Source organism: Ascaphus truei, chromosome 2 (genome assembly GCF_040206685.1).
Source record: "Ascaphus truei isolate aAscTru1 chromosome 2, aAscTru1.hap1, whole genome shotgun sequence".
NCBI classification, from domain to species: Eukaryota; Metazoa; Chordata; class Amphibia; order Anura; family Ascaphidae; genus Ascaphus; species Ascaphus truei.
In genome coordinates this window covers 478,419,169-478,446,111 of record NC_134484.1, presented here as the reverse complement: position 1 = coordinate 478,446,111, position 26,943 = coordinate 478,419,169, and the positions used below count along the sequence as shown (strand labels likewise).

The following is a 26,943-nucleotide window of genomic DNA, read 5'->3' as shown; positions in this document are numbered from 1 at the left end:
TTTTCCTAACCATTTATTTGAAATAGTGAGTGCAAATAGGTTCTTTTGGGCTACCCCCATGGAATAGGGAATCAAGGCCCTCGGCTGTCCCAGATAATGCCGGAGTTAATAAAAATAACTTTATGCATACAAAAATACAGACAATATTGACATACATCATACAAATACACAGTGAAACTTCTAAACATAATTAATTAAACAAACCACGACGAAACCACCATAGATGTGAAGAAATCATTGGTACAAGTAAAAAACTTAAAGACATACTAATGGATTAAGCTAAGAAATAAATTATATTAAATAAATGATATTAAATAAATGTGTCTCCTATTCCCCCCCAGATAAAGGGGGAATAGGAGACACATTGTCCAAGGGTCCACCAGGGAGCACATTAACTTGTGATCAATTAAAGAATTTTTTCAAAACAAGTTTACGTAACAAATTACAGTTGCTACATTATACACACAGTACAATACTTTTAAACATGCCCCCCCCCCTTCCTGGTCTGCAGCAGCTCTGAAAAGAAAAAAATAGTGCAGAAAAGTGCATTTAAGGGATTGCGTTCTGTAATCACTACTGTATATTGGACAAACTAGAGAGAAAAAAAAGAACAATGTTCTATGAATCGGTGCTAGCAATATATCATGAAAAGTTCCAATATGTATATGTTGAAACAATATGGATCTTGCTTGAAGAAAAGATACTCATAATATCAAAAGTATCTGGTACATGTTAGCAAGACAAACTATATACAGTATAACTGTAAAACCACTGTAGGCCAAACTACTGTACTGTAAGTCACTTATTTATACTGTATACAGTATACTGTACTGTAACTACTGTATAACTATACTACTGTAGGTTAGACACATCCTGTCCTGGATTTAATACTGTATACTGTACAGTAGAAAGTGGAGAGGAAGGGCTGATATCAAATGGTTATTTTGAGTGCCATACTTACCTGTACTTACCATACTACAGTACATTACCTTACTATTTTCCTGTGGCCTGTCCGTTACGGTTTAAAAGAATAGGCAATACGGTCGCAAGATGATAGATATATTTATTGCATCTTTGTACGGTGAGTATGTTGTTCCAGAAACTCATTACTCCTTCAGCTAATTCATCCTTTTTGGACGGTTTCACCACTTTTCTGATGTAATCCTTCAACTGATGCCATACCAATTCGATGGGATTCAAGTCTGGAGATCTTGAATTGGAGGGGGAAAAAAAGGTGAATTAAAACAATGAGAAACGGTTACCGAACTTACTCCTGTGGCATCCTAACCCAGTTGATGCCGCTGGCAAGAATATGGGCATTAGACGCGGTGTGTTTCGGATCATTGTCCTGGAAGAAACGGTGACCAGATGGGAAATCACGAGTAATGTATTACACAATCTCTGGCACTATTTTCTCTTGGAGAAATACGTTATTTATGATTCCTGGAACAAGGAAAGAAAAATGTAACATTTGGTTGGGTTGGGGGGGGGGGGGAAGGGGGAATAATTCTTCTCAATCCCTACCCCCGTCCCATGAATATCCTCCCTCCCCTTCCCCCCCTCCCCTCCTTACCTTCCCTCCTCCTCCCTCTTCTCCCCCTTATCTCTTCTCCTTCTGTCCTTTCCTCCCTCTATTCTTTCATTTGTCTCTACAGAGATATGTAAGGGGACTCTGCCTTTCAAAGAAAAATTGAAAAAGGGTTCATGGTTTAAGGAATCTCTGGAATTAGTACAGATACAGCTGGTTCTGTTTGAGTACAAGGTTCTGGGTCTTGAAACGCTGTTATATTACTAATTGGTTTATCCCTGTGACAACCAATAAAAAAATTTGAAACAAAAAACACACTTGTGTAGGTATTACAGTTTTACTGCACAGACTAATAATAATAACACTCCAAAACATACAAGCCTCGCAGGGTCGTACCCCTTATAATAATAGCAGGTTCTTGTATAGCGCTGCTAATTGTACGCAGCGCTTTACAGAGACATTTTGCAGGCACAGGTCCCTGCCCTGTGGAGCTTACAATCTATGTTTTTGGTGCCTGAGGCACAGGGAGATAAATTAACTTGCCCAAGGTTACAAGGAGTCAACACCGGGAATTGAACCAGGCTCACCTGCAGCAATCTCAGTGTCAGTCAGTGTCCCAAGTACTAAAATGCCCCTGAGCACCCAACACTCTGGTGTCCACGGAGTCAATCACCCTCCGACGTGTGTGTGACATCGCTGCCCCACTAGCCCGTGTATGGTTGGTGCAATTGGAGGGATGAAGTACCTGCCGGATGTGTCCACACCTGTGCGCGCAAGGATGAATATGGGATCCATGGATCCGAAGCGATGAACCGCGACGCCTCCGCCTCTACGTTGGGTGGGCCGTGCGTCCATTGTACCACCTTAGAGACTCTGTGGGCATAGATGGATGATCTGGTCCCAGATCACCCTGGTCCAGGATGCAGCCACGTCCTGGCTTTGTCCCTATGCTCTGGTTCTACAGGGCAGTGTCGCTACAGCAACCACAAGCTACACAGGGGAGTCATGGCCTAGCTTGGGCCCAATAGGGGATATCTGGCCTATTACCCCTTCCTTGTCCCAGCTCCGACTGGCATGGCTTGCAGCGAACAAAAAGTATCTATCTGTAGAGCAGGAGGTTTCAGGAGCCCTATTAGGTGATACGTGCTATGTGACTCTGTCCCAGAGGCTCATGGGATATGTATTCCCTGCTTGGAGCCTCTTCCTATTGGCCGCCATTTGCGCGCTTGTCCTGCGAATGCGCAGCATCTCGCACATGTGCAATTGCCTCTAAGATGGCGGTGCCCTGCAAAGATAGCTGCCAGCGACACGATCGCCATCGCAACCTGCTCCGTGCCTCAGTTCTCACCCACAGCCCTCCCCGCACACTCCCCATTCTCCGTTGTCGGTCGCAGCGGCAGGTAAGGGAATGAAGGGGAACCCGGGAGGAACCAACAGGGTCAAGGGGAGCCCAGACGGAGACCCATGCTATGCACCTCTGCACACATCTCTTACACAAAGATACACCCTTTCCTCTGTTGCTCGTGACACAGACCCTCATTCTCTCCCGTCTCGATTACTGTAACCTCCTGCTGTCTGGCCTTCCTGCCTCACCTGTCTCCCCTATAATCTATCCTAAACGCTGCTGCCAGATTCACACTACTCATTCCTAAATCTGTCTCAGCGTCTCCCCTGCTGAAATCCCTCTCCTTGCTTCACATCAAATCCCGCATCTCGCACTCAATTCTCCTCACTGTTAAAGCTTTACACTCTTCTGCTTCTCCTTAAATCTCAGTCCTAATTTCTTGCTATACACCATCCCAACTCTTGCGTTCTGCTCAAGGATGTCTTCTCTCTACCCCTTTTCATATCTAAAGTCCTCTCCTGCCTTAAATCTTTCTCACTGACTGCACGGCACCTCTGTAATGCCCTTCTCCGCAGTATCCGACTAGCACCCTCTCTATCCACCTTTAAGACCCACCTGCTTAAAGAAGCATATGAGTAGCTCCATGGCTGATAATTTACAACTCATACATAAACCTTGGCCCCCTGCAGACACACTTACCAGAATGCCCTCCTACTGTCTCTGTACGTTCTTCCTACCAACCAATTAGATTGTAAGCTCTTTGGAGCATGAACTTCCTTTCCTAAACATATTTCTTATACAAATGCATTTCATTCTAAATAAAATGTAAAAAAGCAAATACATTTTAGTAATAACAAATGTTTCCATAAAAATGTTACACAAACTACACCCACACTAATGACCCCTTTCTTCACCATTTTTTTTTTATTTATAAAATGTTTTACCAGGAAGTAATACATTGAGAGTTACCTCTCGTTTTCACATATCTCCTGGGCATAGAGTTAAGATGACAAATAATACATGGAAATACGATAATTCACCCAGTAGCCCAAGCACGCTGCCTAGGGGTTACACTTGATTCCTCTCTCTCATTCTCCTCTCATATTCAAAACGTTTCTAAAACTTGTCGCTTTTTCCTCCGCAATATCACAAAGATACGCCCTTTCCTCTGTTACTCAACTGCTAAAACTCTGACTCAGGCCCTCATTCTCTCACGTCTGCAACCTCCTGCTGTCCGGCCTTCCTACCTCTCACCTGTCTCCCCTACAATTTATCCTAAACGCTGCTGCCAGAATCACTCTACTCTTTCCTAAATCTGTCTCCGCATCTCCCCTCCTGAAATCCCTCTCCTGGCTTCCGATTAAATCACGTATCTCACACTCAATTCTCCTGCTCACTTTTAAAGCTTTACATTCTTCTGTCCCTCCTTACATTTCAGCCCTAATTTCTCGCTATGCACCACCCCGACTCTTGCGTTCTTCTCAAGGATGTTTTCTTTCTACCCCCTTTGTATCTAAAGCTCTCTCCCACCTTAAACCTTTCTCACTTTCTGCCTCACACCTCTGGAATGCCCTTCCCCTCAATACCCGACTAGCCCCCTCGCTATCCACCTTGAAGACCCATCTTAAGACACATCTGCTTAAAGAAGTATATGAATAGCACTGGATAATCATGGACACAGGATACATAAAGCTTGGCCCGCTGCAGACGCACTTACTAGAATTCCCTCCTACTGTCTCTATACGTTCCCCCTACCTACCAATTAGATTGTAAGCTCCTCGGAGCAGGGACTCCTTCCTTAATGTTACTTTTACAGTATGTCTGAAGCACTTATTCCCATGATCTGTTATTTATATTATTTGTTATTTATATGATATGTATTACTACTGTGAAGCGCTATGTACATTTATGGCGCTATATAAATAAAGACATACATACATACATGGCTACAAATACAGTTAAATAAGTGAACAGGGTATACATTATATACAAGACATTGCATGCACAGTTAAAAGATAATATATATTATAGGCGTTTGCAACAGTTACAGACCAGATTAAAATGTGAGACAGTCTTAGTTATGAAAGAACTTAAACTGGTGGTGGATGCGAGAGTCTCCGGTGGTTGTTCCAGTTTTGTGGTGCATGGTAAGAAAGTTTATAATTACCCCCTCGAACCCCCTTCTCCTGTACACATTAGTAGGGCATGTGGAGGCGTGGGTTAATGGGCATGGGGAAGGAGGGATTGAAGAGGCACCAGTGAGAGCCGAGAGAAATATGGGGGAGGAGAGAAAGGGGTTGAGTCATGGTGGAAGGGAAGGAGTAAGAGGCATGGCAGAGGGGAAGTGGTTAATATGCAGGGGTGAGATTACCAGCAGGAGGATTCCTTATAGCTGCAGCATGTGAAAGTCATGGAGCTCCCACTCCACTGTCTCTACCAGACCCACACTCAGTCCTCTCTCTGACACTGTCCTCATCCCCACACCTCTCTGCCAGACCCACCCCCACTCTGCAGCAGCTGATAGGAATGCCATGGTAATAAGGAATGGAAAGTATTGAGTTAGCGCCCATTTTTATTACTGCAGTATTACTATGCTACTGGTATATTGCCCAACCCTTCTTTGAACAATCACATATTTTATCTCATGTATGAATCCTCATGTGTGTAAGGCGGCTGATCCTCTGTGAAAAGCTTTCCCCACACTATGTACATGGAAATGATTTCCCCCGTGTATGAATCCTGTGGTGGGTGAGGAGGTTGCCCTTTTGAGAAAAACTTTTCCCACACTCTGCACATGTGAATGGTTTTTCCCCTGTATGAATCCGCTCATGTTTGAGGAGCTCTGACTTCCGAGAAAAGCTTTTACTACACTCTGCACATGTGAATAGTTTCTCCCCTGTATGAATCCGCTCATGTTTGAGGAGCTCTGACTTCCGAGAAAAGCTTTTACTACACACTGTACATCTGAATGGTTTCTCCCCTGTATGAATCCGCTCATGTTTGAGGAGCCCTGACTTCCGAGAAAAGCTTTTACTACACTCTGCACATGTGAATAGTTTCTCCCCTGTATGAATCCGCTCATGGACGAGGAGCTCTCTCTTCCGAGAAAAGCTTTTACTACACTCTGCACATGTGAATGGTTTCTCCCCAGTATGAGTCATATGGTGTCTGAGGAGGTGGCTCTTAGTACTGAATTGTTTCCCACACTCTGAACATGGGAATGGTTTCTCCCCTGTATGAGTCCGCACATGTTTGAGGAGCTCCGCCTTTGTAGAAAAGCTTTTACTACACTCTGTACATGTGAATGGTTTCTCCCCTGTATGAGTCATCTGGTGTATGAGGCAACGTCTCTTAGTACTGAATTGTTTCCCACACTTTGTACATGTGAATGGTTTCTCCCCTGTATGAGTCATCTGGTGACTGAGGAGGGATTTCTTAATACTGAAGTGTTTCCCACACTCTGAACATGTGAATGGTTTCACGCCTGTATGAATCCGCTCATGGTTGAGGAGCTCTGTATTCCGAGAAAAGCTTTTACTACACTCTGTACATGTGAATGGTTTCTCCCCAGTATGAGTCATATGGTGTCTGAGGAGGTGGCTCTTAGTACTGAATTGTTTCCCACACTCTGCACATGGGAATGGTTTCTCCCCTGTATGAGTCCGCTCATGTTTGAGGAGCTCCGCCTTTGTAGAAAAGCTTTTACTACACTCTGTACATGTGAATGGTTTCTCCCCTGTATGAGTCATCTGGTGTTTGAGGAGGTTGCTCTTAACTGTGAATTGTTTCCCACACTCTGTACATGTGAATGGTTTCTTCCCTGTATGAATCATCTGGTGTGTGAGGAGACTGCTCTGAACTGTGAATTGTTTCCCACACTCTGTACATGTGAATGGTTTCACCCCTGTATGAATCATCTGGTGTATGAGGAGATTTCTCTGAACTGTGAATTGTTTCCCACACTCTGTACATGTGAATGGTTTCTCCCCTGTATGAATCCTCTGGTGACTGAGGAGGGATTTCTTACTACTGAAGTGTTTCCCACACTCTGCACATGTGAATGGTTTCTCCCCTGTATGAGTCATCTGGTGTATGAGGAAGTTGCTCTTACCTGTGAATTGTTTCCCACACTCTGTACATGTGAATGGTTTCTCCCCTGTATGAATCCGCTTATGGATGAGGAGCTGTGTCTTCCGAGAAAAGCTTTTACTACACTCTGTACATGTAAATGGTTTCTCCCCTGTATGAGTCATCTGGTGTTTGAGGAGGTTGCTCTTAACTGTGAATTGTTTCCCACACTCTGTACATGTGAATGGTTTTTCTCCTGTATGAGTCATCTGGTGTATGAGGAGACTGCTCTTCGTACTAAATTGTTTCCCACACTCTGAACATGGGAATGGTTTCTCCCCTGTATGAGTCATCTGGTGTCTGAAGAGGCTGCTCTTAGTACTGAATTGTTTCCCACATTCTGTACATGTGAATAGTTTCTCCCCTGTATGAATCCGCTCATGGATGAGGAGCTTTGTATTCCGAGAAAAGCTTTTACTACACTCTGCACATGTGAATGGTTTCTCCCCTGTATGAATCCGCTTATGGATGAGGAGCTCTGTCTTCCGAGAAAAGCTTTTACTACACTCTGTACATGTGAATGGTTTTTCTCCTGTATGAGTCATCTGGTGTATGAGGAGACTGCTCTTAACTGTGAATTGTTTCCCACACTCTGTACATGTGAATGGTTTCTCCCCTGTATGAATCCACTGGTGTGTGAGGAGGCTGCTCTTAATACTAAATTGTTTCCCACATTCTTTACATGTGAATTGTTTTTCTCCTGTATGAGTCACTTGGTGTCTGAGAAGACTGCTCTTAAGTATGAATTGTTTCCCGCACTCTGTACATGTGAATGGTTTCATTGGTTTCACAATGGAATAATTGTTTTGTTGCACTTCTGGGCTGCGGGGAGTCAGACAGCTTCTGGATGTATCAGAGCTCAAGTTCTGTTCCTCATTCAGGCCGTTCTCTAACAGAAGTAAACAAAAATAAATACAGTGATAATAAAAATTAAACTAATAACACATATAATCAGCGCTCAACCTATTGAAATAGTGATCAACTACTAAGACTATTTATGTGCCATAGTGATAAAAACAATAATACACAATAGAAACAATAATGGTGACAATGTGAATATCCCCTACACACTACAATAAATGGTTAAGGGGATGGCTGCCTCAGAACATATAGACAAATCCTCCCATATGGATTTGTCTGAATAACTGAATTACAGGAGAGCAAACAGTCCTGGGTCGCACTAACTAGTAAAAATGATACCAGTCTCTGGATGCAAAACAGTCCTTGGATTAGAATGGCAATAAGAGTCCTTTTTCCATAAAGAGCTTGCTATGATTCCTTAAATACAAATACTGTACAGCTGCGTCAGCCTTTATTCTATACCGGCCGAAGCCGAGCCGCTCTGATAACCGCAGCCAGACGCGCTCTGTTTTCCAACCGTTTAGAAATTTACTTTTTTTCCCCAATAGGTTTTCGATATGTTTTCGACCGGTCTTTTAGCATTGTCTGCAATACCGTCTAGAAACTCAAGTGGGGGATCGCGAGCTGTTGTCTTCAAAGTCTAATAGCAATTCAACCTACAGCCGTACATTTCTGTATATTGTTCATACTGTATACAGTAGTATGTGGCTCCTAAGCCATACACAAAAAATATGAGGACACATACAGTACTGTACTGTATACAGGATACTAAAGGGAAAAGAAGTTTAGTATTACAAAAATATAACGTCACGTCTTCTTCCGAATATAAAATATTTTTATACCTGATTATCCCGCTCATGCGGATACTGTATGCGTCATCACATTTCTATATGTATTATTTATTAATCAATACTTTTGATAGGCTTGCTCTTCTTTTCATACTGTTTATTTTATGCGCATGCGTGTATGTCTCATTGGAACATTGTTGAAACACATAAGCGTGTTACAGTATCACATTTCTACGCATTAAACATTATGATGACCTGTTGAAAATATTTCTTTGAACTGATAATCCAGCTGTACAGCGCTCTCCCCTCACCCCCTTTCCCCCCGCACAAGGCTAAAGTATTTCAACTTCTTATCTACACCTCTCCCACACCATTCATTAGTAACGGTTGGCTTTCTGGCTTTAATCTTCCCGAGCCTGTCATCACATTTCTGCGCATGCATGTATGACTTCCCTTTCAATTAGAATTTCAAGTCTGAAATGATTTTATTTTTTTCCGTTTCTCGACATGTGCTTGCATAACAATTCTTGATATTCTGAGAATCAATCACTACTGTAGGTTTTTAATTCTACACTAGTCATGTACGTACTTTATGAGGTGGGTGGCATACTGTGATTTTTGATTTAGGTGTGTGGGGTTCAAAACATTATGATGACCTGTTGAAACTATTTATTTGAACTGATAATCCAGCATACAGCGCTCTCCCCCTCCCCCCGCACACACAAACAAGGCTAAATAATTTCTACTTCTTATTGACACCTCTCCCAAACCATTCATTTGTAATGGTTGGCTTCGTGGCTTTAATCTTCCCGAGTGTGTTCTCACATTTCTGCGCATGCGTGTATGTCTCTTTGGAACCTTGTTGATTATTTATGCGCATGCGTGTATGACTTCCCATTCAATTATTTTGACTACCAATATTATTTAAAGGTAGAGTGCAAGCATCCAGGGTTTCTTTGTATGATCCTCTTGATCATTTGGTACTGTCGCAACACATTTCCCATGCACCCCTTGTACAATTCTAATTTGGAGTATTAAGGTTGAGCATATGTTCTCCAATTGTTTTCCGCTTCTGCCCAGTTTTGCTCCTGTTCTGAGTCCTGGTCATATTAAAGGCCCTTGCTATTAAATTAGATTGCCCCAGTCTGTTTCCTGCTAGCAAGTCCCATCCCAGCCCCAGTTCCTGCTCCTGCCCTCCTGTTGCCAAACCCCGCATGTGACCCCGATGTTCCTCCTTGCTGTCTGCCTCCGACCTCTGCGTGTGGCCCGGACGTTCCTGCTTGCTGTCTGTCTGCAAACTCTGCATGTGACCCCGATGTTCCTACTTGCTGCCTGCCTCCGACCTCTATTGTATTTAATTTGATTAAACTTGATTATTTCTATCTAGACCTGTACATATACACAGGACACCCCCTTTGTTTCACCTTTTTTATTTAATTTTTTTGTGTATTTTTGTGGTTGCACTGGTTCAGGTTTTTTTTTTGTGTGGTATTCCCATATGGAAGGACTTACTAACTTGTCAATAGGAGTCACCAATAGAGCTCTTATAAAAACATTTAATCCAGAGGAAGTTGAAAGGATTTTGTTTAAATCTTCTCCTGAGGAAGCCTTTGGGCCAGATAGGCCAACTGATTATATAAATGACCTAGAGAGACTTAAAAAGAAAGAAATGTAATTATTTTTGCACGGCACAACACTTTCAGAATACTACAAACAGAAACTGATCCCTAGAGGATTCCGCATTCGGAATAGACCCACTATTGGGAGTGATAACCTTGTTTTCTGTAATGACTGGTGCGGAATTCTCAATAGGGCATCATTGGATCTGATTTTATTGGTTGTAGAGGAGGTTGGTGGCCAATTGTCAAAAATGAGGCATGAGATTCTAAAGATTGAAGGCTCCATAGAACAAACTCACAAGAATGATGTCACTGTAGAATCTCTGGAAGGTCTAAAAAATCAGTTGCAAAAATGTAAGGAGGATCTAATCCATTTTAAAAAGCAAAAGTTTAAAAAAGTGGCTAATGATTATAAGCTTGACATTGTTTATCATTGGCCTAAAAACGAACGGCGTACGAAATATCAGAACAGAGAACTGCACCTAAAGTCAGAGGTGCTCAGACGAGTGATTCAGAAGCCAGTTCTTCTGCTGAAATAGCCCAGAACCAAACTCCACGTGGGGGTACTTTTTTTTTAGGACAAGGCAAAATGCCTACAGAAAAGGGAAAAGGAAGAAGACAAGGATGGGACGTGGGCAGCATAAGAATACCACCAGGGCTGCGCCAACGCCAAAAGAACACGTACAGAACATTGGAATTAATATGTCGGATTATCTATTTACAGATGCGGAAATAAACATCTTGTCCAAAGGTCCATCGTTTGTACCTACCACCCAATCGATTTGACAATGAGGTCGAACTGTTCAAATTGGAAAGGAAGCTAAACCTCAAGTCTTTTTTCTCCGGCAGGTTACCAAGCACAGCAGATAATCCGCAGCAGCAGTCGAAACAGGAGGTATGAAAGCTTAAATCTAAGTTTATAGCACCACATAGAAATCCCTCAGGGAATATTTTTATGAGACTGGTCAAAGGGGATTTAGGGATGTACCATGCTAGGAAACATCATGTCACATATAATCTTACACTAAGGGAAAAACAACTCTTGAAGGATCTGACTGGGAAGAAATAAATAATATTTAAGAAAGCAGACAAGGGAGGGGCTTTAGTTTTACAAAACTATTCCCAATATCGGACAGAGGTTATGAGACAACTCAGCAATGAGCAATGTTACACAAAACTAGATAGGGATCCCACAATGGGCTATCAGACAGAGCTGAAAAACATTTTGCTCTTGGGATTAGGTAATTCATGGCTACAGAAGGAGTTTGAATTCTTGATCATGAAGAATCCACGTCGACCACTTTTTATACTTTACCAAAAATAGATAAGAGCCTCTATAATCCACCAGAGAGGCCAATAATCTCGGCAATACATTCAATTAACCAACCATTGGCTATCTTTGTGGATTCTTTCTTACAGACCCTGGTGAAAAAAGAGGTTTCTTATGTAAAAGACACTTAATTTCCTGGATAAGATAAGGGCTTTAGACCTTGAGGATAAGACCTACCTCATGGCAACAATGGATGTCACTAATCTTTACCCTATTATACCACATGTTGATGGTCTGGATGTAGTGAGACAAAGATTGAGTGAGATCCAGCTAATAGGATCCCCAGTCGATTATATTCTTCTGTTGTTGCACTTTATCTTATATAAAAATTATTTTAGTTTTGAAAGGGATTTTTATTTGCAGATATCAGGTACGGCAATGGGAAGCAATGTGGCACCTTCCTATGCCAATTTATTTATGGCCAATTTTGAAATTAGATACATATATGGTTCTCCATTTTTTTCCAAAATGCTTTTCTTTTGTCGTTACATCGACGGTTTGTTCTCTCTGTGGGAAGGCACATCTAATGAACTTTTGGATTTTTTTTTACTATTTAGACAATCTGGATACACCTCTAAAGCTTGCAAAAAAATTGAGAAGTGCTGCTCATCAAAAGTGGGAATAAGATCAATACAAATCTATAAAGGAAACCCACGGACAGGAACGCTACATTACATGCCATGAGCTTTCATCCAGAATCTCTTAAACAGATGTTGCCATACTCACAGAAAGTTAGGGCCAAAAAAATTGTCAACAGACCGGTCCAACTAGAAGAGGCATATAATGCTATTAAATCAAGGTTTCTTTCCAGAGGGCACTCTAAATCAGCAATAGAGAAAGCGTTCACATGTCCAATCATGCAAGTTCGACAGCAAGATGATCCAGAGAGGATAACGGTCGTGACAAAATATACTACAGCTAGTAAGTTCTTAAGGCAGAGCATTTTGAGAAACTGGAAAATTCTGAACAGGGATAGTACTTTAAAGAGGTGTGTAAATTGCAACTGAGATTTGCGTACCAGAGTGGGCAAAATCTTAAAGATCTACTGATCAGTGCAGATAGAAGGGAGGCCTATACTGTACCCCATTTTCTAGATAATCCGAAAGCAAGTGTTATCGGTGCTGCACCTGTTCAGTGTGGAACAGTGTCAATACAGATACAGAATTCACCCACCCTAGGAGTGGGAGGAAATATAAAATCAAAGGATGGATCACATGCACCACGATGTCTGTCATATATAAGATCACATGCCCATGTGGCTTATGTTATATTGGCAAGACGAAACGTATGCTTAAAACAAGATATGTTGAGCATAAAAAGTAAGATTAATAATGCAACGGAGGAGACGCAATTGATTAAATACTGCAGAGAGTTCAGACATTCAGTGACTTCACTCAGAGTAATGGGTATAGAACAGGTAAAAAAACAACATGACAGGGTTGGATAAAGATATATTTTTATTACAACGTGAAGCGTATTGGATATTCACGTTAGATACGGTACATCCAAAAGGGCTCAATGATAATATATCTATGTTGTTTTCTTACGGAGAGATGATTCTTTACCTGCTGCTGCTGGAGTTCTCTGATCAGTGTTGTGGTTTCTATGTTTTTCTAATATGGGATTGGTAATACCATACACACCTGTGGAGTTTTTAAGTCATAGCTTAGAATGGCAAAACGGAGCACTGAGGAGGCGGGACAACATGTGATGACGGCACAAGCATCGCGAGGCTTGGAGAATTAAAGACACCCACTGATGACGTCACAACGTCGTGGGATTGGAGGAAAGAGAGTGTGACGGTTCAGGGAATTTCTTCCTCTCCATGTGTCCCTGGCACTGCGCTTCCCCCTGCCTCGGATATCCCTTTCTTGCCTCCGCGCTGTTTCCCCTTCCTCCTCCTCCCGCACCCGTCCCTCTGCGGAATTTCCTGACGCTTTCCCCACTGGGCGCGCGCATGTTCGTAAACTCCCGATCCTATCCGCAGTACTCCCTGCCTCCCTCTGTCTCCCCTCCGGTCCCCTTACCTCCTGCAGTCTCTCCTCTGGTTCTCTCTGCTCCCTCGGCGGGTGCCCCCGCCTCTTGACACAGCCTGTGCGCCCGCACCCTAACCTTACAGAGGGCGCGCGCACATGCTCCTCTTGTGAACCTTCCCAGACCTCTGGCTCCGCCTCCCATGCTGTACAAGCTATCTCCCTCTCTGGCTCACCTGTCTCCTTCCTCTCTCCTCACCGATCCCTGCTGCCTCTCACTTCACCCTCTGCTCCTCCTCTCTCTCCCATTGGTGTTCCCTCCTTTATAACCCCTGTCTGTCCCCTAGCTCAGGGGTGAGCAAACTTTTTATGCCGAGCCCCCCTTTTCATCCATAAAATTTCTCGGGCCCCCCCCGGCCTCATGTAATCAAAATCACATGGGAAAAAAACCCACCTTTATTAAACGGTATACAATATAAATCCAAATATGTTTAAATACTTACATATTTCAACAGCTCGCGCTTGCAAAATTGGGCTGCGTCCACGCTGCCGCTGAGAGCGGTGACATCACCAACTCTCCAAGCATGAGCACAGGGTGTCCTGCATAATTTTGCAAGCGTGGATCGGGGCTATTTGTGTGTGGCTGTGTGTGTGTATTGACTGCTGCTGAGCGCACTTCAAAGTCAATTTTGTTTGTCTCCCCAAGCGCCAAGCTTGGGAGAGCGTACGTGCACAAAGGCAATCCTTTGGGGGGGCATTCATCCACCTCTTTGGTACCTCCCTTCCCTCTCCCCCCCCCTCCTTTTTTTCTTCCTTCCCCTGCATGCTTTTTGTCTTGATATCCCCATTGTCATCCAAACTCCTACCTACAGTATTATTTATTTTTTCCCGATTTCAATGTTGTGTTTTCACAGTTTTTTTATTATTTCTGTACATTCATAGTGTGATTGATATAGTGGCAGCCTACTCTTTCACTTGCAGAGGATCACAGCGAAGCAGGCTGCCAGCAGAAGAGTGCAGGAAAACAGCGCTATTTCAGGGCAGACACCGGAAGGGGGGGAGTTTGACTTCACCGTGACTCGGGCTTGCTCCTCCCAGAACCTCCGAAGCCCCTGCGCGTGCGCTCACACACCATCACGTTGCCGCCACCTGCATTATCCTGTTCAGCCACCCGCACACATCTTCGGCTGCCCGCCCGTGCACATCTTCTTGGCCGCCCCTCGCGCACAGCTTTTGCGTCCTCCCGCGCACAGCATCTGCTGGCCCGCACACCCAGTTTTTGTCGCACGCCGCCTGCACCCCCCTAAATAATCTTGCGCCTCATTGCCCCCCAGTTTGCGCACCACTGCATTACAACACACACTCTCTCAATCACTCACCGCATACACACACTCACCACATACACTCAATCACCACACACACTCAATCCCCCCCCCCACACACACACTCAATCCCCCCCCACACACACACACACACACTCAATCCCCCCCCACACACACTCAATCCCCCCCACACACACACTCAATCCCCCCCACACACACACACACACTCAATCCCCCCCCCACACACACTCAATCCCCCCCCACACACACTCAATCCCCCCCACACACACACTCAATCCCCCCCCCCCACACACACACACTCACCCCCCCCCACACACACTCAATCCCCCCCACACACACACTCAATCCCCCCCCCACACACACACTCAATCCCCCCCCCACACACACACACTCAATCCCCACACACACTCAATCCCCACACACACTCAATCCCCCAACACACACACACTCAATCCCCCCCCACACACAAACACTCAATCCCCACACACACACACACACACACACACACTCAATCCCCCCACACACACACTCAATCCCCCCACACACACACACACACACACACACACACACACACAATCCCCCCCCCACACACACACACACTCAATCCCCACAAACCACACACACACACACTCAATCCCCACACACCACACTCAATCCCCACACACCACACACACACACACACACTCAATCCCCACACACCACACACACACATACTCAATCCCCACACACCACACACACACACTCAATCCCCACACACCACACACACACTCAATCCCCACACACCACACACACACTCAATCCCCCCCACACACACACTCAATCCCCCCCCACACACACACTCAATCCCCACACACACACACACACTCAATCCCCACACACACACACACTCAATCCCCACACACACACTTAATCCCCCCACACCACACACACACTCAATCCCCACACACCACACACACAATCCCCACACACACTCAATCCCCCCACACACACACAATTCCCCCCCCACACACACACAATCCCCCGCCCCACACACACACAATCCCCCCCCCCCACACACACAATCCCCCCCCACACACACACTCAATCCCCCCCACACACAAACACACACACTCAATCCCCACACACAATCCCCCCCCCCACACACACAATCTCCCCCCCCCCCACACACACACAATCTCCCCCCCCCCCCACACACACACAACCCACACACACAATCCCCCCACACACACACAATCCCCCTACACACACACACACATTCCCCCCCCCCACACACACACTCAATATACACATACACACACACACACACACACACAAAATCACCCCCCCCCCCCACACACACACTTTCACCTGGGATCCCCCAAGCCCCCATGCTGCTGAAAACTGGTGCAGGAAGCTGACAGGAAGAGAAGGCGGGGCTGTCTGTGTGCAGAGAGAAGCCCGACCCCTCTGCAAGACACGGACACATAGAAGCAGCAGCACGGAGCTTCTGGCCCCCGTGCACAGCTCTGCCCGCCCCCAGGTTTCCCTGCAAGCAGCCCGGGCCCCCCCCTATATAATCTTGCGCCCCCCAAGGGGGTGCGCCCCACAGTTTGCGCACCGCTGCTCTAGCTCATTGCTCTGCATAGCTTCTTGTAACCTCTGTGTGTGCAGTCCTATGCTTGGCTCTCCTGTGTCTTTCAGCATTTGTTCCTGCTTACCCTTGGATCTCCCTGGCTTGAACTCTGCTTTGTACTGGATTACCCTGCTCTCTCCTGCCCTTGAACCCTGCTTACGTATACGACCTTGCTGCCTTCTGTTATCCCTGGACTCTGGCTTACGGACATCACTATCCTGCTCTCTATTGCACTAGACTCTGGCACACGGACATCACTATCCGAACTCTGAATCCCAAGGCGTTGAAAGTATACCTTAACCATCTTTCTACAGGCCCGGCAACGCACTACCACACTCCGGGCACGCCTTCACTGCTGTGGGTGCGTGTTTTAACCCTACCCACCTCAGTACTGGGGACTGGCCAGGTCTGCGGGCATACAGGCATTACAGAGAGGGAGGAACAAATGAGGCTGAAGAGTTGCCCTACACATTTGAAAGGGACGCAGAAGACAATTTACATCAATCAGGGACAATTAAGGACACATGTGGTGGGGTCTACTTATAGAACTTTTTATGTGTTGTTTCTTCATTATGCCATTTACCTTTGAGAAAGGCCCTTGTGGCCGAAACGTAAGTATTCAGTATTGGCTGAATACATTTTCTAAGCAGAAATCCGCAGTGCTCAGGTTTTTTCCTTTCATATGCGTCCGACCTCAGCCTGTGACCTCAACGTTCCTGCTTGCTGCCTGCCTCCGACCTCAGCCTGTGACACCAACAATCTTTGCCTAATCCTGCTGTTCCTGTAACTGAGGTCCTACCCGCTTCAGGAGTCACCCCTTGACAGGCTGCAAGGTTTCAATTTAGCTGTCCCATGCCAGCTGAGAAATTCCACTTCCTGGTTAATGGTTTTCTTTGAATAACAAAAGGCATATTGAACTTCTAAAAAAGAAAAAATTGTTGAAACCGAAAAAAAATATATTTATTTTTTCCCCCTCAAAATAAGGAGAATAAATTGCACGGCGTAGAGAAAACAATGTGATGGATATTTGCCAAAATTTGTCAATGAAATGGCATACTACAGTATATTGCAGGGGTGCGCAAACTGAGGGGCGCGTGAGATTTTTCTGGGGGGGCGGGCGCTGTTGCAGAGGCTCCGCGCTCCTCCCCAAGGCATTAAACTTAAATACCAGGGGACCGCGTGAGGCCCCTGCAACCTCAATTTACCGAGATTAAGCCGGCGTCTGGACGCGTCTCCATGGCAACACTGCATCAAATGACGCCACAGGGTCATACGGCGTGACGTCACATGCGCGTTGTGGCATCAAATGACGCTGCGGGTCACGTGACGTCACAACATGACCCCGCACTTAGCGAAGGTGGGGGGTGGGGGGCTCAAGCACCAGGGGACACGAGGCAGGGCGGCGCAGGAGCAGAAGATTGCGCACCCCTGGTATACTGTATCTTTGCATGTGCAATTTATGCCGGATAATTGTGGGGAAAATTATATATTTTTCAATTCAATATTAACATTATTAATAAGACTACATTTCTTGCTGGATGGGGAAAGCACCTTAGGTATGCTTGCTGTAGATAAACAGAAATATCTCTCACACAGTCTCAGGCAGTGTTCACATTTATTAAAATTTCAAACAGTTCAACACAGAGGACTGGCTATAGCCCGAGCAGCCCAGGGGCCCATGCTCTTGGGGGGGGGGGGGCATGCGCCTTCCCCCCCCCCCCCCACCTGTCGATAACCCATCTGTCTCTCTTCAGATAGACAGGCTTGAGCGGGTAGGAGGAGAGCGGAGGATGCAGAGAACAGCTGTAGCCGGGAGGGAGGAGGCAGTCTGGCTGCTTAACCACTTCTGGGCAGCAGGTGGCGCTGCAGAGCACTTCACAGCTGCTTCTCTATGCATCTCCTGGTTCCGTGTGTCTGTTGATAAGTGTGTGTGTGTGTGTGTGTGTGTGTGAACGAGTGTGTGTGTTGGTAAGTGGGTATTTGAAATGCAGGTGTGTGTTTCATGCATTATGTGCATATATATGTTGTATATTTAGCGTTTTTTTTATATGTTGAATATAAATGTGTATTTTTATATGGTGTGTGTTACACTAATGTTGCATGTTAGGTATGTGTGCATATGGTGTAGTGTTTGTGTGTGTAGCCAGGTCCCCCAGGTTGACCCTCTCCTCCGCTGTAGTGGGAGAGTAAGGGAAGGTTGTAGAGCGTGCAAGGAGCGTTCCGGTGCACAGGAGGCTCCGCGGCGGCCCGAGCGTTCAGGGCGCAGCCATTTTGGTACTTGGGTATGCGCAGTGAGTCCCGTAGGCGACGGCGCTAGAAGAGAGTTTGCGCATGCGCAGAGAGTGGCTGCGGTAGCGCGCAAAGCACAGACCAACCAGAGGAGGCCTAGAGCAGGGGACTACAAATCCCATGAGCCTCAGCCAGACCAGGCGACACGAGGGAGCCAATAGGGCGACAGGAACTCGGCAGGAAGAGGATAGGAGGTTGCGCAGGGGAGCACGTTAGGCAGAGAAGACCAGGAAGGGGAAGAGGTAGGAGCTCTGTGTGTAGAGAGGCAAGTAGCCTCTACACTAGGCCAGTATACCCACTTAGGTCCAGATAGGCTCCTGAGTCCCAGTCAGCGTGTAGTCAATGCAGGGACAGGCCCTAGAATAGGAACCTGCCCCGTTTAGTGTGTCAAGTTAGGGACACAGAGGTTGCTGCAGAGTTACAGAAGAGGTTTGGGACCAGACCTCCTCAGAGACATTATCAGCCACCCAGGTGGGATCCCCCCGGAGGACCATCGCGGACGGCTCCGTGTCTTCGGATCCTTTGCGAAGATTGTTTGCGGGCCCGAGCGTAGGAGCGCTCGGCAGGAAATATCTACTAAGTACACCAACTGTAACATTGCTCATCTTAGTGGCTGCGCAGTCACACACACACACATTTGTGGATTGATGTGTGGGACTGTGAGGACTTGGGGGTCATGGCGGTCGCAGCGTGACCTCCCCTTATCTCTTTCCACTCCCGCTGCCGTGCGGCTCTGTCCTCCTCGCTCCCTCCCAACCCCCGTGGTGAAGGGGCTTCCCCATCCTCTCCGTCAAGCCGCCGCTCAGCGTGCGGCTGATGCTCGGGCGCCTGCCATTGCCCCTGCGCGCGCATCCCCTCCCGTTACGGAGCGTGGCGTCCGTTACGTGGCGGCACCAGCTAATTTATTCACTGCTCTTGCAGTGAAACCACGCACCCCGCCCACATGCTGGTTACTTGTTAACCCTAAACCTTACCTCCTGGCGGCCTATTATGGGGACCAATCCTGGACAGCTCCTAGGGCTCCTCCAGGCCTGCCTCCGCTCCCCATTGGTCAACCACAGTACTTAATCCCTGTCCTACCTCTCTCACATCGCTCGACATAGTCTCTGCTACAGACGTCTATCTGGCTCTCCCTTTGTCTTTGTTTATTCAGGTGGCGACCCGGCTTAGCGGATGTTCCTATCTGGCTCTGGATCCCGGCTCTCTTGACCTTGCAGCTTCTATCATACCTCGACCACAGCTTGGACCTTGACCAACCGGATCTCTCTCCGTCCCCGACCTTGGCTAAACGGCAACGACTTCGCCTCTTCAGTACCGGTACTGGCAAGTATTGCTACACCTATACACACCTGGCCTGGCAACGCCAAAACACCACACTCCGGACACGTTCCTTCTGCTGCGGGTGTGCGCACATATACGTCCCCACCTCAGTATAAGGGACGAGTCTGGTCTGCGGGCAGCGCCGGCGTAACATTATGTCGAGCCCACAAGACGCAGACCAGACTGACATGGCCTCCATGATGACGGCCATGTATCAACAAGTCCAGGCACTAACAGACCAAATGGATCTCCTCACTCAACAGGTACAGGACATTTAAATTCAGGCACCACCGGAGGCCGCATCGCCACTGTCGCCAGAACCAGTATCCGCCGCGACCCCAGGCCCGAAGATCCCGGCACCTAAACCGTATGCGGGGGATCAGCACGCCTATCGCGGTTTTCTCAATCAATGTGAGATCCCGTTTGAGATGGCTCCGCAGCAGTACTCCACTGGTCGCAAGAAAGTGGCATATGTGTACAGCCTGCTTACAGGGAAAGCACTGGCATGGGCCTCCCCGATTTGGGAACTACGTCCCGATATCATCCGCGACTACGCGGCCTTTAGACAAGATTTGCGACAGGTCTTCGATACCCCAGCACGCCAAGAAACTGCTTCTGACTCTTTGCTTGAGCTTTCTCAGGGACGTCGTTCTGTGGCCCAGTACGCCTTGGAGTTCAGGACCATAGCAGCTGAGACACGGTGGGATCAGGAGGCTTAGTCTCAGTCTTCTAGCAAGGCTTAACGGATTCCGTGAAGGACGAGCTCGCCTCACAAACCAGGCCAGGGCTTCTGGAGGAACTCATCTCCCAAGCCAATCGAGTGGATCAGCGCCTTCAGGTATGCCGCGCCCAGCGCCAGCTTCCCCGATTTATGCCCTTCCGTGCTCCTTTTCCCAGATTCTCTCCAACCACAGGACCTACCGTCTCCCCGCTACCCGCTTTGGAGGCTCCGGAGCCGATGCAACTTGGAGTCAAGCGTTCCCGGACACCGATACAGCAAGCTCGCCAAGCCGGTGGATTATGTTTTTACTGCGAATCCTCCGAGCATCTGGTCCGTGAATGTCCAGTACGCCCGGGAAATGAGCAAACCCAGTGAGTACGAAGGGGCTCTCCCTGGGTGCTAAATCTCCTTGTCCCCTTTCCAGGAAGGAACTTCCCAAGAAATTGACCATTCTCTTCTCTCTCTTGGGTCCTACCTTCCACACCTCCACTGCTGCATCTATCAATTCCGGCGCGGGAGGAAATATCATGGACCAAACCTTCTCTGTACACAATCAGATTCCACTTGTTAGGAAGAAGTCTCCCATTGCCTTGGTCGGGATCGACGAGCGTCCGCTCACCCCGGCATACATTTCCTTGGAGACTTGCCCCATCACCTTTTCCTCTCAATCCCACAAGGAGACCTTAGCCTTTGATGTAATCCACGCTCCCGGAACCCCAGTCACTCTCGGCTTACCTTGGTTGCAGAAGCACAATCCTCTCATCAACTGGTCATCCCAAGATCCTATTACTTGGAGGTCAAGGTCAGAGGAGCCATCTCCACCAGTCGTACTTCCGCCTTGACTACTGGCCAATACATCCAACCCTAAGGGAGGTTTACCCGCTCCGTATGCTGCTTTTCTGGATGTCTTCTGCAAGACACAACCCGAACTACTACCTCCCCACAGATCTTACGATTGCCCGATAGACTTCGTACCTGGATACACAGTGCACCAAATCCAAATCCTACCCCCTCTCTCTTCCTGAGACGGAAGCCATGGACGAATATATCCGTGAGAACCTAAAACGGGGCTTTATATGCACTCCAATTCTCCCGCAGGAGCTGGATTCTTTTTCGTCAAGAAAAAAGACGGTACTCTCAGACCGTATATAGACTACCGGGGACTGAACCGCATCACAGTGAAGAACCGTGACGCACTTCCTCTCATCTCTGAACTATTCGACAGACTTCAAGGTGCTAACGTCTTCTCCAAGCTTGACCATCGCGGGGCGTATAATCTTATTTGTATCCGGGAGGGCGACGCATGGAAGACCGCCTTCAACACCCGTAGCGGCCACTACGAGTATCTCGTGATGCCTTTCGGCTTATGCAACGCTCCGGTGGTTTTTCAGGACTTTATCAACAACATCTTTCAGGATGTCCTTAATCGTTTTGTAATTGTTTATCTGGATGACATCCTTATCTTTTCCAAGAATCTACAGGACCATATCATCCATACCAAGTTTGTACTCTCCCGCCTTCGAGAGAACCGTTTGTTTGCCAAGATGGAGAAATGTCTCTTTCACCAGTCTACCACCTCTTTTCTTGGATATATTATTTTTAACACAGGATTGGCCATGGATCCTGTGAAACTTAAAGCCGTAATGGATTGGCCGCAACCCGACTCCCTCAAGTCTATTCAGCCGTTCCTGGGCTTTTACAATTATTACCGGAAGTTTATTCGCAACTTCTCCACCATCATCGCCCCGATCACAGCACTGAACCAGAAAGGAGCTGATCCTTCGTCTTGGTCTCCTGAGGCAGTCACGGCTTTTGAAACACTGAAACAAGCATTTGTCTCAGCTCCCATCCTTCGACACCCGAACACCAATTTTTCTTTCACCCTAGGTAGACGCCTCGGACTGCGGGGCCGGCGCTGTCCTATTCCAAAGATTTTCTCCCCAGGATACACTTCACCATGCGGGTTTTTCTCAAATAAGTTTTCCCCAGCTGAGAGGAACTATGATGTGGGCAATAGAGAACTTTTGGCCATCAAGTTGGCTCGTCAGGAATGGAGGCATCAAAAGAGCCGTTCACTATTCTCATGGACCACAAAAATCTTTTATACATCGAGAATGCCCGTCTTTTAGGTCCGCGCCAAGCCCGCTGGTCGTTATTTTTCTCCAGGTTTAATTTTATTTTGTCTTACAGTACGTTCCCGGCTCTAAGAACATCAAGGCGGATGCTCTCTCTAGACAATATTCTCCTGATGAGACCGGAGAAGACTAAAGAGTCTATCCTTCCCAAACAAAAAATCCTCGCGGTCGCTACATGGAAGAATCTTGAGAAGATCATCAAGTCTCAAAGTCACCTTCCTAGTGATGTTGAGATCTCGAAGGACACCTTATACGTGGAAGCCAACTTTATTCTGGAGATTCTGGAATGGGGGCATGCTTCCTGTTCGGTAGGACACCCTGGCTACAAGAAAACTTTGGATCTCATCCGTCGCACCTTTTGGTGGCCCAATATGGCCAAATCCATCTTTGAATTTACCCGGGCCTGCTCTGTATGTGCACGCAATAAGATTCCTCACCAGAGACCCCAGGGTCTTCTTTTGCCTTTATCCATCCCGGAGTGCCCCTGGTCCCACATATCCATGGACTTTATTGTCGAATTGCCTAGGTCGAATGGCATGAACACCATTCTGGTAGTGGGGGTTCGGTTTTCCAAGATGGCACATTTTATTCCTCAAAGGATTACCCTCCTCATCCGCCCTAGCCGATATTTTCTCCAAAGAGGTTTTTCGGATCCATGGCATACCCATGTCCATAGTATCAGATCATGGCTCTCAATTTGTTTCCAAATTTTGGAGGACCTTCACCAGAAGACTGGGCATTGCTTCCTCCTTCTCTTTGGGGTATCACCCTAAATCTAATGGACAGACCGAGAGGATCAATCAATCTCTCGAGAAGTATTTAAGGTGCTTCGTCTCTGACTCCCAGTATGACTGGGCAGAGTTACTTTCCTGGGCTGAGTATGCCTTTAATTCCTCCAAGCATGAATCCACTGGTGAGACACCTTTCTTTATTAATTACGGCTATCACCTGGCTTGCCTATCTATTTCCAAGATTTCCTCTGGATCTCCCTCCTACAGGACTCTTGGGCTAGAATTCAATCTGCACTTCAAAGGGCCTCCCTGTCTTCTAAAGTCCAGGCTGACCGCAGTCGCCGACCTGCACCCAACTACAAACCAGGGGACAAGGTTTGGTTGTATACCACAAATATCCACCTCAAAACCCCTTCCCCCAAATTGGCTCCTAAGTTTCTGGGGCCATTTCCTATCCTGGAGCAGGTTACTACCTGGAGCAGGTTCAACTACCCTCAAGCATGAGAATTCCTAATGTTTTTCATACATCTCTTCTCAAACCGTTCATCTCTAGTCCTCTTTTTCCGGACCACACTCTTAAACCTGATCCAGTGATCATACAGGGCAACGAAGAGTACGAGGTCCAAACCATACTAGATTCCCGTCTCTCCAGAGGTAAAGTCCATTTCTTGGTTCATTGGGAGGGCTTCGGACCTGAGGAAAGGTCTTGGGTACCTCTTAATGACATTCATGCACCAGGACGACTTAAACGCTTCTGGAAAAGGCTTCCATCCAAGCCATAGAAGGCTCGTCCTGAGGCCAACCCTGAAATGGGGAAGTACTGTGAGGACTCGGGGGTCACGGCGGTCGCAGCGTGACCTCCCCTTATCTCTTTCCACTCCCGCTGCCGTGCGGCTCTGTCCTCCTCACTCCCTCCCAACCCCCGTGTTGAAGGGGCTTCCCCATCCTCTCCGTCGGGCTGCCGCTCCGCGTGCGGCTGATGCTCGGACGCCTGCCATTGACCCTGCGCGTGCATCCCCTCCCGTTACGGAGCGCGTGGCGGCACCAGCTAATTTATTCACTGCTCTTGCAGTGAAGCCACGTCCCCCGCCCAAATGCTGGTTACTAGTTAACCCTAAACCTTACCTCCTGGCGGCCTATTATGGGACCAATCCTGGACAGCTCCTAGGGCTCCTCCAGGCCTGCCTCCGCTTCCCATTGGTCAGCCACAGTACTTAATCCCTGTCCTACCTCTCTCACATCGCTCGACATAGTCTCTGCTACAGACGTCTATCTGGCTCTCCCTTTGTCTTCGTGTATTCAGGTTGCGACCCGGCTTGGCGGACGTTCCTATCCGACTCTGGATTCCGGCTCCCTCTTGATCTTGCAGCTTCTATCATCTCTCGATCGCAGCTTGGACCTTGACCTTCCGGATCTCTCTCCATCCCCGACCTTGGCTAAACGGCAACGACTTCGCCTCTTCAGTACCGGTACCGGCAAGCATTGTTACACCTATACACCTGGCCTGGCAACGCCAAAACCCCACACTCCGGACACGCTACTTCTGCTGCGGGTGCGTGCACATATACGTCCCCACCTCAGTATAAGGGACGAGTCTGGTCTACGGGCAGCACCGGCGTAACAGGGACATTGGACACTGTGTCTATTGTGTCTCCTCAAGGAGGAATACTGAAAGGTTATGCTACATAAAAGGTTATGGTCACCGCTAGTAAAGCTACTCTTTCTTTTACATACTGTGTGAGTAGTATTGTGTTATTGTCCTTCTAAGAACAACTTCCGCTCTGCTGGGAGCCGTCGCAGGTGGAGGCGCTGCATCTGGCAAGAGATAATACATATATATATATATTGCCCCAGGCTTTCCATGGCAGAGGCTCAGGCCCTGCGAGCCAACAGGTTACACAGCATTGGTAGTCATAATGTACCCAGGGGGAAACAGGGCTACATGTGTATATATGGGAGGGGAGGGAGGAGAGAGGAGGGGAGGGAGGAGAGAGGTGGTGAGGGAGGAGAGAGGAGGGGAGGGAGGAAAGAGGAGGGGAGGGAGGATAGAGAGGATGGGGGGGAGGGAGGAGAGAGAGGATGGGGGGAGGGAGGAGAGGATGGGGTGGGAGGGAGGAGAGGATGGGAGGGAGGAGAGGATGGGGTGGGAGGGAGGATAGGGGGGAGGGAGGAGAGAGGGAAGATGATGATGAGGAGAGATGAGGAGGAGGGAATGGATGATGATGAGGAGGGATGATGAGGAGGGGTGCACAAATTATTCAGTTCGCACCCATCCAGTCTGCACTCACCCTTACAGACAAACAAGTGCGCAAAAGAAGATAAACCTCTATATAAGTGTACAAGTGATAATGGTTGAATATACAACACACACCCAAAAAAACTATTTGTAGTTAATAAGTGATTCAAATAAACTGTTGTTACCAATATAGAAGAGCGTCTGCTGCTGAGTAAAGGGTAGCTCTAAGGGCCACTTCTTCAGGGAATAATTTTTTATTCCCTGAAGTGGCCCTCAGAGCTACGAAACACATTGGAAGGATACCACTCAACCTTTTAATTCTTGTTTAGTTGAGTTCTGAGGTTTGGAAATAGCTTAAATATGCGATTCAAAGGCACAAGCTATCAGATCGAATTGCCTCCTTCGGCGCATGCGCCGTTACGTCATCAACCTACGCGGACGCGCAGAGGTGTGGAGGAAGGACGATGCACGCTGCCTCACAGCACTGAGCTGCCTACCTCCTTTGGCTTCACCGGGCGCATTGACGCATTAAGCTGAACTCAGACTGTGTTAGTACTCCAGCTGACTGTGTGGGAGAGGAAGGGAGATCCAAGATGGGAGAATTCCTTGCAGTTCTTGGTTGTAGATATCGGTAACAGCTACAGTGTAGCTTCATGTGCCTGATTAATTCTAACCTGATGTACGCATAACCTTGAACCACTTATTTTATAAACACTGTTTTTTACTACTTCACGATGAGCGTTTTGCACTTTGTTTTGTTGTTTGCACCCCCCCCCCCCCTTGCCTGCCCCCCCTGCTCTCTGGCTCTACACGTAAAGTGACACGTTTTTGACCATTTGACCTACAGTAGAGGCAACGTTTATTCTAACATTTGCCGTAAACTAGCCGGGTTACATTCTGGGTATGTGCTGGGTATGTTCTGGGCTAGTTTGAGGCACGTTTAAGGTATTTCTGCATTGACTAACGACCCATAGGATTAACACA

At 47.3% G+C, this 26,943-nt stretch overlaps 1 protein-coding gene across 6 annotated transcripts in view; it reads right to left on the bottom strand.

Moving 5' to 3' along the window:
- Positions 1-1,616: 1,616 nt before the first annotated feature.
- Positions 1,617-26,943, bottom strand: part of LOC142488386 (uncharacterized) — a 508,298-nt gene continuing 482,971 nt past the window's right edge. For 5 of the 6 annotated variants that reach the window (XM_075588861.1, XM_075588858.1, XM_075588857.1 and 2 more), the window contains exon 4: positions 1,619-7,890. In XM_075588861.1, coding sequence (XP_075444976.1) covers positions 5,576-7,890 — 2,315 coding nt within the window. In that variant the 3' untranslated portion in view covers positions 1,619-5,575. Of the gene's footprint in view, positions 7,891-26,943 lie in introns of all 6 variants that reach the window. The other variant, XM_075588856.1, reaches the window with a different exon arrangement.